Source organism: Tenrec ecaudatus, chromosome 4 (genome assembly GCF_050624435.1).
Source record: "Tenrec ecaudatus isolate mTenEca1 chromosome 4, mTenEca1.hap1, whole genome shotgun sequence".
NCBI lineage: Eukaryota > Metazoa > Chordata > Mammalia > Afrosoricida > Tenrecidae > Tenrec > Tenrec ecaudatus.
In genome coordinates this window covers 50,502,565-50,518,163 of record NC_134533.1, presented here as the reverse complement: position 1 = coordinate 50,518,163, position 15,599 = coordinate 50,502,565, and the positions used below count along the sequence as shown (strand labels likewise).

Genomic DNA, 15,599 nt, shown 5'->3' with positions numbered 1-15,599 from the left:
TATGCACCTGCTTTGTCTTCACCAATCGTGTCAGGAAGGTGAGCATTATGGAATGCCAGGTTATTAGAACAAAGTGTTCTTGTGTTGAGGGAGTACTTGAGTAGAGGTCCAAAGTCTATCTGCTACCTTAATACTAAACTTATAAATATATGTACATAGATCTCTTTCCCTATTGTCATATATTAATATATTTGCATATGTACATGCCTGAATTTAGACCTCCATAAATGCCCTTCCTAGTTCTTTCCTCTATTTACTTTTACTTTCCTCTTATCCTACTATCATGCTCATCCTTCATTTGGGTTTCAGTAATTCCTCTCGGTTACACTGCCATTGAGCAGGCCTCTTACACCCTCTTCACCACTGATTTTGGATTCCTTGTTCCCTTGTCCCTGGGTTTGTTAACATGCACTTCCTTTCCCCTGCCACCCCCTCCCCCGTCCCCCAAGAACTGGCAGTCCTGTTATTTTCTCCTCCAGATTGTTTATCCAGCCTGTCCTATCTAGATAGATCTGCAGAGATAATAATACGCACAAAAACAAGACAGAGCAAAGCAAAGCAACAAAAGAAAACAAAACAACAACAAACCAATGACAATCAAAAGAAAACCCATATATAATTCAAGGTCTGCTTGTTGACCTTGAGGAGTGTTTTCCCACTGAGTCTGATGGGGTACCACGCCCTGGTCCCAAAGTCTATTTTTGATACCCCCTCAGGACTTCCTTGCTCTGCTCCCCTTGCTGTTCTGTTGCACGCCCTTAGTGTTTCGCCTCAGTGTGATGGGGTCAGATCGGGCGCAATTCCCGCACATTGTCTGCCAAATTTATTATTTGAAGAACATTTCAATTAATATGGGTACTAGGATATTACTTTATATGATAGAGTATTTATCTGTTTATCTTGCTATTTAACAGGAAAACTAAAAACATTTCATCCACAATCAGAACTATGGATGGCTTCTGTTGTTGCTGTCAGGTGCTGTTAAATCAGCTTCAACTCGGTGTTCGTACATATAACAGAGCAAAACACTTTCTGGTCTGAAGCCCTTCTCACAACTGTTGTTAGGTGTGGTGTGAGCCATTCTTGCAGCCACTGTGTCAGTCCATCTCATTGGTAGTCTTCCTCTGTTTCATTGAGTGTCTTCTTTATGGAACATGAAGTCCTCTCCAGGAGACGATCCTTCTGATAACATGTCAAACAGTCTTGCCATACTAACTTCCAAGGAGCCTTCTGACTATACTTTTCCAAGACACACTTGTGTGTTCTTCTGGCAGTCCACAGGACTGTCAGTATTCTTTGCCAACACCATAATTCAAATGGCACTAGTTCTCCAGTCCTCCGTACTCAGTGTCCGGTGTTAAATACATTAGCGGTCAAGGGAACTAGCTTGGCTCAGATCAGGCCCACGTCAGGCCTCACGTGGCAGCTTTACTCTTCAAAGCTTGAAGGGGGTTTCTGTAGAGATTTGCCCAGTTTAGCACAGCCTTGGATTTCTCTCTGCTGCTCTCTTGAGCATTGATTGGGGAGCCAAGTAAGATTAGATTAGTGACAACTTCAATCTTTTCTGTTAATGATATGTATGGGTGTCTATGTGTGAGAAATTTGGATTATATTGAGTTGTAATCCATACTGAAGACCGTATATTCTTTGATCTTCAGTAAGAGCTCCAAGTCTGTTTGCTTTTCAGCAAACAAGATTGTGTCATCCTCATTTGACGTCTTGCTCCCGAGCCTTTCTACCATCCCGAAGCGGCGTTCTTCTGCGTGCAGTCAGCATCTTTGATTATTTGCTGTGCTCACAGATGAAGTCAGCGGAAAGGATGCAACTTGACGCACACCTTTCCCGATTTTAAACTACATGATAATCCCTTGTTCTAATAGGATGACGACTTATTGGTCTACATACAGATTCCACTTGTGCACAAGTGTTGTGGAGTTTCCACTCTTTATGACATATATCCATAGGCTGTTAGGATCTGCGTAGTCAAATGCCATTACGTAATCTGAAACTCAAATAACCATCTATCTGTTATTCTCTGCTTTCAGACAGACTACGTCTGATACCAGTAGTGATAGCCCTTGTTCCAAATACTCTCCTGAATCCACCTGCAATTTCTGGCACCTGCCTGTCAATGTACTGCTTCAACACTTTGTGAATTATCTTAAACAAAAGTTTATTTACATGCGATATTAATACCACTCAACATTTACCATTCTCTTGGACCACCTTTCATCAGAATGGGCAAAAATATGAATCTCTACCAATTGGTTGTCCAGCTAACTTATCTCCCAAATTTCTTGACAGAGATGAGTGAGTGCTTCCAGCTGTGCATTGGCGTTGTTGTTGTTGTTGTTGTTGTTTTTCCAGATATTTTCACTGGTGTTCCATCAATTTCTGGAGCCTTCTCTTTCACTAATGCCTTCAGTATATCTCGGACTTCTTCCTTCTTTTCCATCTGTTCTTGACCATGAGCTATCTCTTGAATTGGCTGAAGGTCGACTGATACTTTTTTGTGCAGTGACTGTTTGTCCTTTCCATCTTTTGAATGTCCCTGCATCATGTGATATGTTGCCTTCAGTATTCAATGCAGTCCTTCAGGATTACAAGTTGAGGTGTGAAATTCTGTCAGTTCTTTTGGCTTGAGATGTGCCAAGTGTGTTCTTCCAGCTTCAAGTCTTTGCACATTTCATTGTTTTACTTTATCTTTTCATGATAATGTTTAATTTGTCTTTTGTTTTTTCTTTTCTTTCCTCACTGCCTTTTAATGACCATTTTTGGTTCTTCGTGTATGAAGTTCATAATATCATCCCACACGACAGTCTGGTCTTTGGTCATTAGCGTTGTATGAATCATATATGTGCTTGCGATGCTTTCTATAATCGGGGGTGCGAGATGTGTGAGGTTGTATTTTGGCTCTTGAGCACTTGTTTTGCTTTTCTTCAACTTTAACCTGAACTTGTATGTGAACAGTTGATACTCTCTTCACAAGGTTCACGTGTGTCTGTAGTCATTGTTTACATTCCAGGCACTTGGGAAGAAGAAGTCATTGGCCTTAGAAAATTCTGTCATGCAGTCTGTACCTTCATTTTGACATCCAGTTCCAGCACTTCTCCAACTATTGATCTTTCCTCTTGTTTCCAACTTGCTTTCCACTCAGTAGTAATTTTCAATGCCTCTTGATTACATGTCTGAGAAATTTCAGATGAAGAACCTGGTGAACTCCTTCAGCGTGTTGACAAGTTGAATCATACGCCTACTTTACCTGCTGCTTTCCCACTTTTCATTGCTTGCTTTTCACCTCAGTGTTTGGTTCTGCCCGTCATCTCATTAAGCCCGCTCAGAAAACTAGTCATGCTAGACTTCTTCGTGTTCCTCTTTTGGCCTGAGATTTTGCTAATTTCCAATAGAGCTCAAATGCCTTTCTTTTTCCTCCTTCTCTTCCAGCAAATGCCCATTCACCCTAGGGAAATTCTTTTTCTTTTCCATTTAAATAGCATAAAATGTGGTACTGTGGTCTAATGGGAAGCGTGTGGATTTAACAGTGAGCTCTTCAGTTGAATCTTTGCTTCCTCAGCTGGCTCGTTAGCTCTCTGATGAAGACCAACAGTCTGGACAAGTTACTTTACGACACTGAGCTGCAGATCCCTTATTTGTAAAAAGAAGGTTCTAAATAAGCCCGCTCTATAGAATCAGTCAGGATTCTAAATTAGATATGTAACATAAAGTGGTCATTCAACAAATGTTACTTACAGTCCTAGTCATAGCTGTTAGACATGAAATTAGTGTTTGGTTTATTATACTTCATAAAACTTTTGGAATGAATTTATACAGCATGGTATTACTTTTAGACAACACTTCACATTCCCTGTGCTTTTCATAAATTACCTCAGTAATAGTAACACAGGTACTGGTTCACAGTGCTTGGAGGCGTACTTTAGTATTTCTGAAATTCACTGTCTTAGCTTCAATTCAAATCTGCTTTTCTACTCTTACTGTTTTAAGTTTGGTCAACAATATTGCAGAATAGTATTATAATTTTCTGCCTTTTTTTCCTTCAACAAATCACATTCCGATGCATATTTCAGCCTACTTTTCGTAAATTAACTATGGGATAATGTGTCCAGTTTCCAAATAAGTTTGCACTTAAATTGTTAAGACAGTCTTACTTTGTAAATTATAAACTATACTTTAAACTTACTGAATCCCTCAGATATCCTGCTTACTGGCATAAAAGCCCATTTCCTTTTATGCTTAGGAATGTGATTAGTGAATGTTTTCTTTTTTATCAGGTAAGAATGATTGTATATTGTGAAAAAGGCAGTTTATTTTGACTCACTTATCATATTATTAATTCTTTATTTCCAAAATCTAATTTACCTTTTGATTTTATATATATACAATAAGTGATGTGTACCAGAAATTGCTTCTCTGTGCCTCTCAGGCTTACCCTTTAGTGTCCAAAAGTTTGTGAGACATTTCTAAGGAATAAAGGATTTCCCATCTTATCTACTCACCACGTGCGCTGTTCTGGTGACAAATGAATTCTGGGCAGCGAGTCGAGAAGGACACAGATGTCAAAGGCATGGGTTTATAAATGGTCTGTTAAGAGGGGGCTCTCGTCCAATCAGTGCTTTGTTAATTTCACCTACAAGGAAGAATAATTATTCAATTATAGCCCTGATCTGACAAAAAGGAAATGACAAATGTGTCAGAGTGAGAGGGTAAAGGGTTAGGATGTTGGCAGGTGGCCCCAAAATCTAGCCAGCTGTGAGAAGGTGGAAACAACAAAATTGACTTGGGGTACTGGTCTGCAAATCCTTTTTGACTGTTTATATAGATTTTACTGACTTACAGAGGAAATATTTAATTTCTAAATCCCGATATATAGAAAATCTATCATTTTCTGTATCTATGCAAATTATCACAACTTGAAAAGTACGAAGTGTTACCACTAAGGTTCCAGTTTATACATGTACAGATTTATTCCAAACAAAATATGTTTAAACCTGTCTCTGATATCGGTGGATGACTGCAGACACTTTATCAATAATATAAATATTATTAAGGTACCTCCAAAAAAAGATAAAATCTAAATATGATTTTGGAGGGGATATTTGGAACGAAAAAGATCTGCTCAGAGTGTTATGAAGGTTATGTTTGGGGGCTCCCCAAGGAATATTCTTTGCTTGAATTTACAATTTGTGCTCCTGGGAACAGCAGTCTAGGATTCCCGTGGTGAGTGGTGTTGCGCACGTCTGCTGCACAGGCCATTTGAAAGCCTGAAGAAAGAGCAAGGATGTCACTTTTAAGAACTAAGCTGCACTTGAACTAAGCCTTGGCATATTTAATCGCCATATGCGTGTGAAAGTGGAACAGTGAATAAGGAAGATCACAAAAGGATTGGTGCATTTGAATTGTGACATTAGCAAGAATCTTAAGAGTACCATAGATGACCCGAAGAGCAAATAAATCTGTTTTGTGCAGAAGTATAGCCAGAATGCTCTTTAGAAGGGATTGTGTGCCATGTACTTAGTACACATCAGAAGAGACCAGTCTTGGGAAGAAACCAGTCCTGGGTCAGTAAAAAAGAAGACCCTTGATGAGATGGATTGACACCGCGACTCAACCACCAACACTTGTGAGGAGGGTAAGGACCGTGCAGAGTTCCGTCCTCTGGGACATAGGGTCACTGTGTGTCGGAGCCAACTTGATGCCACTTAACGGCAACTAGGAGTGCTCTTGATGGATTTTCTACAAGGACGCAGGACAATGATGGCAGATTTGAAGAAGGAGTTTTAAGAAAATTGAAAACTGCATTGGTGAGCTGAAGGCCAGGAAATTTAGGTGAGGAACTTTGCACAGCATGGCAGGGCATCTCTTCATTCTCTGAGCTTAGCAGAAGCTGGCCTGCCGGAATTCCGATGGGAAATCTTACCTGTCCACCCTACAGCTCTCATCTTTCGCCTTTAGACATCCTTTTGCCCCAAAGACGATTTGGATCCCTGGAGGATGCTCAATCTGACATCTTAACAAGGGTATAAATCAATGAGCATAAAATGCTTTGGGTACGTAGATACACACACACACCACCACCCCTTACCACAACTCCCCCCCCCACACACACACACACAGATGAACAGCAGCAACGTGGTAGAGGGACACCATGGACATTTTATCAGGGGTCCATGAGAGTGGGAAGGTTGGGAGAGGTAGGGGAAAAAGAGGAGCCAATACCAAGGACTCAAGCAGAAAGAAAATGTTTTGAAAATGATTATGGCAACCTATGTATAAATCTGTTTGATACAAATTGATGTATGGATTGTTATAAAAGATGTAAGCGTCCCCAATAAAATGATTTCTTAATTAAGAGTTCTTTGAGAAAGGGCTAGAGAGGTGGAGCCGTCATCATCAGAGTTATGTAGAGAAACAATAGTTTCCCGTTTTGATTTTGTTGTTTAATAAAGGATTCTGTGGTTTTGTACCAATTGTTTTTGAGTTACTTTGTAAGCCTCAGCACTAGAAAATGTCACAATTTGCTTTGGTTTCTTAGTACCAACATATTTTTAAGTGTTTCTTTTTAAGTTACCTTCAGTAAGTTGCAGTTTTTACTTAAGAAAAAGTTGTCTTTATTATTGGTATTGCTAGTATTTCACATTACTTGATGGAGACATAGATTGGCAGACTTTATTATCTAGACTAAAAGTCTAGGCAATATTTTCAGCTTTGTGGCCGTGTGATCTGTCTTCACGACTCATCTTTGCCACGGCAGCAGAAAGCATCAGTAAACAAGTGAGCATGCCAGGTTGTAATTATTTAATTACGGAAATAAGTAAAATCCAACCAGCTGGGTATAAACCCATGGACATACCGTAGTTTGCCAGCATCTGACAGAGAGGCTAATAGCATTTGAAAGCCCCAACAAGATTTTTCCCAATACTCAAAGCTAGAATCATTTTGCGAACTGTCAACTACCTGGAATCCGTGTGCTATGCGCCAGCAGAGGGTATCCGTTTCTGTAGACTGCCGTGGGAATTACCCAGTGATCTGAACGATCTTTTCCTTTCCAAGAAGACGGTAACCCAGAAAACCCAAGTTCTCTGGGCTTGCTGTAATTTTAGCCAACCCAGCGCCCACTGCCGTCGCAGCATGGATAGCACTACCTGCAGTGGTGCAGTGTGGTGGTGGCCCTCACAAGGATTGTATCTATTTTTACCTGTTCTAGGTCAGCATTCTCGTCTCTGGCCCGCCACCTGTTTTCGCAGGTAAAGTTCTTGGGACACAGCCACACTCACTTGCTTCTGTGTGTTCTCATGATGACTGCACCCTGGCAGCAGGGGGGCCCTGTACCATCCCCCGAAGCCCATAGTGTCCATTGGCCTCTGAATCTGTACCTTTATCATATGGCTCTTTACGGATGAAATTACAGAGCATCATGCAGCAAAGCTGCTATGACCCAACTTTAACCCACTCAAATAATTTATCAAGAAATGAGCCACATAGCTAAAGTTGCCGCCGGAGAATGCTATTTGTTCCCTGCCTCTCGTCTTAGTTCAAGAGACTTAAGCGTGCCGTGCTTTCCCATGGTTTTCACTTGTAGGAGACGCGCATCTGAATAACAAATAAATCGGGCCCTTTCAAGAAGTTGTGTCAGTCAACACACCCTCCTCAAGATCCTAGGGAAACTTGCAGACATCTTATCAGTGACATAGGTATCTTTTCTGTGTGCCTTACTTGTCAGGTTTGGAAGAAGCAATTGCTGTGATGACTGCCGATCTTATCGTGACCTTTATTTAGGGATAAGTCAGTGGACCTTCATCCTTACTGCTGCTGTTGAGGAATATGTCAAAGGCAATGCATAGAAACAGAGGTCGGGGGAAGGAGGGGGCACTTCCTCTGCTGTTTTAAGTTGGAAAGCTGGTTGACTATCCATGGGATTTATTTGTGTTTATGCTGCCCTGACGAGAGAGAGAATTATCCTTACATTTGTACTCACTTTCAATTACTCTCTCACTCACTGCCATGAAATTTGAGATGGGAAATGTGGTTTATACTTTAATTCAGAGACTCCTTAGAAGTTGATATTTGAAGGACAAACTTAATATTGTCCTTTATTAAAGAAAAAAAGTACTTGGACAATTATAGTAGAATTTCTTTCTTAGTTACTTTTTTACTCTTGACTCTACTTTGGGGAGATTTTTCTCCTGTTAATAATCCAATTTAATAGGTGTAATATTTGTACTTCCCCTAAAAGAATGCTATTCTGTCATAAAGGGAGATAATCTTGAATTGTCGGACATGGTATTTGTTGCAGTCTATCCTGATGTCTGCACCATCAGCCTGGTGGCAGTGAGCGATGTGAATAAACACGCTGAAAGAATTGCCTTCTGGGATGATGTCTACGGCTTCAACATGTCTTGCATGAAGAAAGCAGTTATTCCAGAAGCGATTGTGGAAGTTTTAGATCCAAAGACCCTGACTTCTGACCCTTGTTGTATTAAGGTAGGTGCTTTTTAACAGTTTCGTTTTGTAGAGCAGTATTACCATTTTTATTAATTTTCATTTATGAATTTACTATTTAAAATTAATACATTGATACATTGACTTTATGAGTGGATCTTCCAAACAGTAATAACTCTCCTCATTTTAATCAGACTTACACATATTGAGGTCCTAATATTTACCATTTGTCTAAATCACTCCCCTGCTGTCGTTTCTCTCTATATTTGAAATTCCTTACACATGTTTATAATCCTTTAAATGTAACTCACAACAGGTTGAGTCATTTTCTTGGGTGTAGTTAAGGCTACTGTTTTGTTATTTCTGCTTTGTCAGCACCTCTGGCTTTATTTTCCTCTCATTAACAGCCACATTATTCACTCATGTCATCTATTCCACACAATTTAACTTTCCTCATTCAGATTGCTTCCAGCCTTCCTGAATTAAGTACTTGTAGATTTGCCCCTAGAAAGAAAGCCGTACTATGTTAGGATGTCTCAGTTAACTCTTTGTGCTTTAGTGTCTTACTCTTTACCATATTTATCTTAATAGGTTTCTTGTGAATCTACACATTTTGCAATGAAAAATCATATTGCTTTTATTAAACTTTCTGTTCCAAGTAGACCAGCAAATCTACAGTTTTTCAGAATATGATTCCGGGTGATGTCTCCACTTTTTAGGCACAGTATTACTTCTGTGGCATCAGTAATTATTTTCAGCACAGAGAAGATAATCTGTATATGTTCACTAATTTCCTTAAATGACTACAGTATCCACAATTAACATTGAGTGATACACATGTAAAGTTTCTCAACAAAAGTCAGCTGACATAATTGCTTTCACCTTTTAAGGAAAAGGAAGTGCAGCCCGCTCGATAATTCTCGGACTGCTCTGGTACACTGATGGTGTTCAGGGATCTGCTTCCACTCTGGCTCAGAATCGGTTTAAGGCTGAGAAGAAAGCGAGGGCCTGGGACTGATTTCTCTCTCTAGAGATCTCTCTGTTTGATGCCAAAGCGCTGCTAGGAGTGAATGAGAGAGAGAGAGAGCATTTAGGACTGACAAACCAAGCGTGTGTGCTGGGGTGGCTTCTCTTTGCTGCTGTAACAGCAGCACCTCACACAGGGTGGTTTCAAATGCAGTAACAGATGAATTCAAAAGAAATACTCTCCATGAGCATATGTTTCAAGTTGATGTTTGCTAGAAGAATCTTTACTGTTATCACCATGTGTAGCATGTTTTCTAAAAAGCAAATGAATAAGCTGAGGGAGTACAAAATTATTTTAGGCAGAACACAGAGAAACATGTTTTTATATTATTCACTATGTATTATTTTTTTTGTAAGGGAAACTTTAGTATACCAAAGTCATAATTTGATAAATTGTGGAAAAATTCCATTATCTTTTAATTCCATTTTCCCATAAACTTTTGAAAGTCCTCTCCTGTATTGTTGCTTACATCAAGCAAATTTGATTAAAGGAGATAGCAAGTAATGTATATCCCTCAGCGATAAATATATTTAAAAGTAATGTTCATCTTTTTCCCACCCCTGAATCACTTCTCCCCTTCTTGAATGGGCAGCGTATAGATTGTCATGCAACATCCATCTCAGATTTGGAGTTTTCTTCAGATTTTACGCTGAAAATCACAAGGACATCGATATGCACGGTAAGGTATTTAATTTTACTTACACAGTTTCACTTAGCAGTGTAGCTGATTGGCTGGCTAATGTACTAATTACTAGACTTGTGATAAATGAAAAAGACTATTGCCTTTGACAGTCCATTTTGCCTTTCCTTAGCCATTGAATAGATATGTTTTAGTAATAGGTCGGTAGACCTCAAAAGTTGGTCTGGTTCTAGTTCAATAGAGAAAGTATTATGAAAGCCTGTTTACGTAATGTGTTTATACATTCTCCCATTATTACCTGTAATATAATTAGTTCATTAATTGAGAGCATTTCAATGATGAATGCTCCTGTACTACTTCTCTACATAACTATCCCCAACCCAGTAACTCTTAAACATAATTTAGGTGCAAGTAAAATTCAGTCTAACATATTTTATAATACTTATATAAAAGAACTAAGACTTTGGTTTTGATCTAGCTTAATTCATATGGTATATAGAACAAGTATAGGCTTTGTAAAAAATTAGCCAGACTTGAATTCAGGTTAGGTTCTGTCATTTACCAGTTTGCTCTTTTGTTTAAGTTACCTACATACTCGGTACAGGGGCTGTTCATCAGTTTTAAGTTGAAAAATTATGTTTATCCTGAAGAATTGTTATAAGATTGTATATGTGAAAGTACTTATATATAGCCTGAAATTATAGGCTATTAAAAATAGGTGGTTTTTTTCTTGAGAAACTTTTAAATGTATATTAGTGTTAAAATAACAACTTTTATATTTATTAGGAGATTTAGAATATTAGTATAGTGTGGGCATTTACTAAGAAAATATGGACTTAAACAGGTGATAGTGGTATGAGCATATTCTAAATTCTAGCTAGGCTTGCACATCATGTATTTAGAAGCTCAGAATTTTATGAATATTGTATTGCCAGCACAATGCGTAAAACAGATTGAAGTCATGGTGACTCTTCAACCTGCCTCTCAAGTGTGTTGTTCAGATTACATGCAGGCTTGATGGCTTCTTGTAACAATGTGTTTTGATGCTCTGAGGAGGTCTTCGCTTTGGTGAACTTGATTTTATAATGTTTTAAAGCTTAGTCCTCTAGATTTCAGATTTGTAATTTTGGTAACCCATTATATCCATCTTTTTAATTAATAGACAGTAAAATTTCGTTCTCCCTATTTCCCCCAGATTTTCTATTTCTGGTTCTTTTGTAGGTAAAACTATTGGATCAATTTAATTTATATGCTTTCTTCCTAAATCTACCATATATTTCAATATTCATAATGTTTGAGAGTTGAAAAAAGAATGTCTTGATTAATGAAAACATCAGTGCTTAAAAACTGTTATATCGTCATTATATTATTTCATAACTTCAATTTTTACCTGGGATATCACACAATCTTCACATAGATCAGATAGAACAGATGAAAAACTAGTGAAAAATCTTTAAAATTGTGTTTGTCCATTTTAGTTGTGCATATTTTTTAACTTTGTATAGACAGAAGGAGCCCTGGTGGCGTCATGGTTATACGTGGAACTGCTAACTGCAAGGTCAGCAGTTCAAAAACACCAACTTCTCTGAAGGAGAAAGATGAGGCTTTCTGCTCCTATAAAGACCTAACAGTCTCAGAAATCCCCAGGGCAGTCAACTGTCTTACAGGGCCACCAGGAGTCAGAATGGACTTGATAGTAGTGATCACTCATACTAAATAGAGGGTCAATGACTTTCACGGTAATGGTCCTTTTTCTGTTGTTTATTCATCAGGCTCCTAGTTTCAGATTAAAAAACTCAAGTTGTCTAAGCAGAAAGAATAAGCCCTAAAGAAACAGATGATTTTCAACTCTCAGAAACCAGACCTTAGAACTGGCCTGCCACAAACCTGCCTATTAGGATTAGCAAGCTGCCTGCACTAAACCAGGTGCTTGAAACCCTGCTGCCTCTGGGCCCACTCACTCAGTGGAGCTCTTGCCCCTCCCCAGGCCCTTCCCCAGGCCCCAAAGCCTCTCACTACCTCCCTGTTCATGTGGCCTGCCCCGACCCACGTAGGCAGGTTCTCTTCCAAGTCTTCATTCCACACATGTGGATGGCTGGACCCCAAGTCGTATGGAATTGTAGCAAAAAGTCTTGGAAAGTCGTTTGCATGGCAGTGGTACAGAAAGGGTCTTTTACAACAGTGTGGGATTGCCTTTTACTTCCTCTTATTTGGGGTGCAGTTGGGAAATGTCATGTTAAAGGAAACTATCGATGATCTTGGTTATATGGTGTTTAAGCGTAAAGAGAAAATAAGAAGAGAAAGTAGTGCTGGCAAACTGTTCAATCCACAGATCCTAAGCAGCATTTTGGCACTGAATGCCGTTAGCTTTATTTATGTTAATTACAGGTGCTTCAATACGCTATGTTAATCATAAGTGCTTACTACACTGATCCAAGCATTCCATAAGAAAATGATCAGAAGTAAACTTAAATTATCTTATATCTGTAAAGTACCTTTTAGATTTAGATTTTATTCCCCACTTGCCTGGATGATTTCAATAAAAGTTTTTTGAGGAAAGAGGCAGACCTAAACTTTTGGGCCGGCGGTGGGAATGGGCTTTTGTCTGTCTGGCGGCCCCTGACTGGCAGAGTTGTGTAACACCTCATGAGGAAGCTTTCTTTCAACCCATGTTTATTGGATGCACGTCAGATCCTAAAAATAGACACTATAGTACTTCAGCCCTGACTGTTCACTCCTCTCTGCTGACTCTGACAGGATAAGTCGTCTTCCAGTGTTAGAACATCTCTCAGTCATTGAACACGCACATCCCAGGCAAGGAGCCTGGTCACTCTACAAACGTGGCTTGGTTACTAATATCATTCTCGTTTTACAAGCAAAGTAAGACAAATCATTGTAATGTTTTACTTTTGAAATAAAACCTGTTTACTCTCCACTGACCAAAAATCCCTTGCTCGAGATGCACAGACTACTAAAGAGATGTAGTAAACATCCGGGTGCTGAAGGAACCAGGCTCCGTGTCGCGTTTGAAACGGCTCTGCAGACGCGCGTGCTCCGTTTGAGCCGAGTGCAGGTGCTTCCTTCAGCTCGTCGTCTAGCTGGTGTTGGGAGGGAGGAGGAAAGAAGATAGATGAGGGAGCTTTAAAAGGTTTGTGGGAAAATGGAATTAAAAGGTAATTGCATTGTCCCATGAATTATTTGAAGCTCCCTTGTATGTGATTAAAATGTTCTCCTGCTTCCAGAATAGACTGGCAAGTTTATATGGCGAAATAAGTGATAAATCCTATCTTTAGCAGCAGGAAGGGGAAAAAATATATCTCAGGCTCTTCTCCTTCCACCCCCACCCCATTCCCATTTCAGAGTTTGAGTCGGCATTTCAGTTTCTTGGAAACTTTTCCTTCCCAGCAGGTTCACTCTTCAGTCTGACGTGAATGCGGTGTTTGTTTTACCTAATGCTTTTATTTCGTTTTAGTTGCGTGGCCCCTAACTAGCTACCCATCTCTGTGTCAGGGATCTTTGGCTCTTCAGGGTGAAGTCAATTACTTCTACCCCTACCCTCCCAGTGTCTCGGGGTTCCTGCAGTCTGGACTCTCAGGCTGCTCCAAGCCGATAGGCCACCCTGCGTGCTCAGGAAGACTCCATCACAGATGTCTGAAAGGGGCAAGTGCCTGACGGAAACTGTCCCCTTTCAGCTTGTCGAGAGAATTGACTGAAGAAACGGGGGCGCAAAGCCGGGCATGAGGACAGAGAAAGTCACTTTGTGAGGAAAGAGGGGTAGCATTGTAGACTGAGTGAGAGGTACACATGCAGCAGTAAATGGTTTCCCCTCTTATTCCCTCAAACCTGAATGCAGAGTTCAAAGGTGAGCTGGGGAAGCTCTCTGAGTGATTCAACAATATATGTGCAGTCATGTGGTTCTTAATGAGATGCTGAATGTGTGACATAATTTAAAAATTGGAGTAAACTGGATTTTTCAAAGTTAAAGCCCCATTTGCATTTAATTTTAACCACACGTGTGCTGTTTTTCAGTGACCTCCTCGAGGTCGAGAGGACTGTTAATGGGGGGGGGGGTGGGATCACTCTTCTTTGCAGGCTCCCTGCTCTCATTGAGACAGAAGACAAGGAAAGGCATGTGGTACCATTATTTATTTACTGCTTTGCATTCATAAACGTTAGTTTATATTTTAGAAATTTACCATAATATAGGTAAATGTCTTGAATCTTGATTAAATGTAATGGTTGATTGAAAAATTCCCAGTGAACACCAGTAACATATGTAGCCATGTCCTAAGCATTTTTTACTGTAATATATGACATTAAAGACAGTTTAAATAAAATTGCCTTTTTTATGATGGAATGAATATGAAGGTTTATTTAGCAGCCGACGGTCCATCTACCACATCAGCCTGCCTAACCTAGCAGGAAATGGATTCTAAAGGGCCATTATTTTTATAGAAAGTTTACATGTATTCAAAGACAAGTGGTTTAAGGCTATAAGATTATCAATATGTTCTGTCTTTTGAGTGTTCATTTATTTTAATGTCATTTGTGTCATTGCATCATGTCCTCTCACCGTGCACGCAGCAGTATTTACATTGGCATCTGTCTGTAAGTTCTTTGCAGGTGTGGGGTAGCATGGTCTTTCATAATCCGAGATAGACATTAAATGACTTTTTATAATGGAGTTTGTATAGCAAGTGAGTTATTTCCCTAAAAAATGAAAGTAATTTAAGTTGGTTTTATCAAATGACATATTCAGACATTAATATGTTCGATAAATTTTATTTGAAACATCATCTTCCCTTCAAGTTTGCATTTCAGATTTTAAACTCAACCAACGTAGCATTTTTCCTTTATTCTACTTATCTATTCTCATGCCTTGACATAATGTGTGCTGGGTCCAACCAGTTCTTTTTTTTTTTTTTCCAACCAGTTCTTTTCTGACTCAGTGACTCCTTATGTTTCAGAGTAACACGGTGTAGGCACAGACACGTACACGTTTTCAGTCCTGAAAATGGGCACAGTTTGGTAAACCTTTCCTGGAGCAGACTCCCACATCTCTCACCAGAGGAGTGCGTGGGACAGGAAAAGTTGGCCCCTAACCCCATGGCCTTAGACTGCACAGACACACTGCCACGTCTTTCTGGCTGACTCTCTGAACCCACAGCCATTTGAGAAACCCTGGGACGCAGCTCCTCTCTGTCCTGTGAGGCCCTACGAGTTGAAATCACCTCTAGGCAATGGGTTTGGATTACCCTGTTTTCTTCTCATGTATCATAATTTTATGTTTTGTCTTCGGTAATGTGTAAAAGATTGGTATACACATACAGCTTAGATGGTATTGTACCCAGAAGGGCTCCCACCTTTCCTGTCAGGCAGCAGGGTGGCTCTGATCGAATCAGTCCTGTCTGGGCAGGGCTCGGGGCTCAGTGTCCCTTTGTTGTTGGTTGTGGTGGAGAGCTGGCTCTGGCCTGC

General features: G+C 39.8%; 1 protein-coding gene across 1 annotated transcript in view; it reads left to right on the top strand.

Annotated features, from left to right (window-relative positions):
- The window catches only part of PRMT3 (protein arginine methyltransferase 3), a 113,661-nt gene that overhangs the window by 56,175 nt on the left and 41,887 nt on the right, over window positions 1-15,599 (top strand). The window contains exons 12-13 of the mRNA XM_075545969.1: window positions 8,312-8,499; window positions 10,077-10,163. Of these exons, the coding sequence (XP_075402084.1) occupies window positions 8,312-8,499; window positions 10,077-10,163 (275 nt within the window). The remainder of the gene's footprint in view (window positions 1-8,311; window positions 8,500-10,076; window positions 10,164-15,599) is intronic.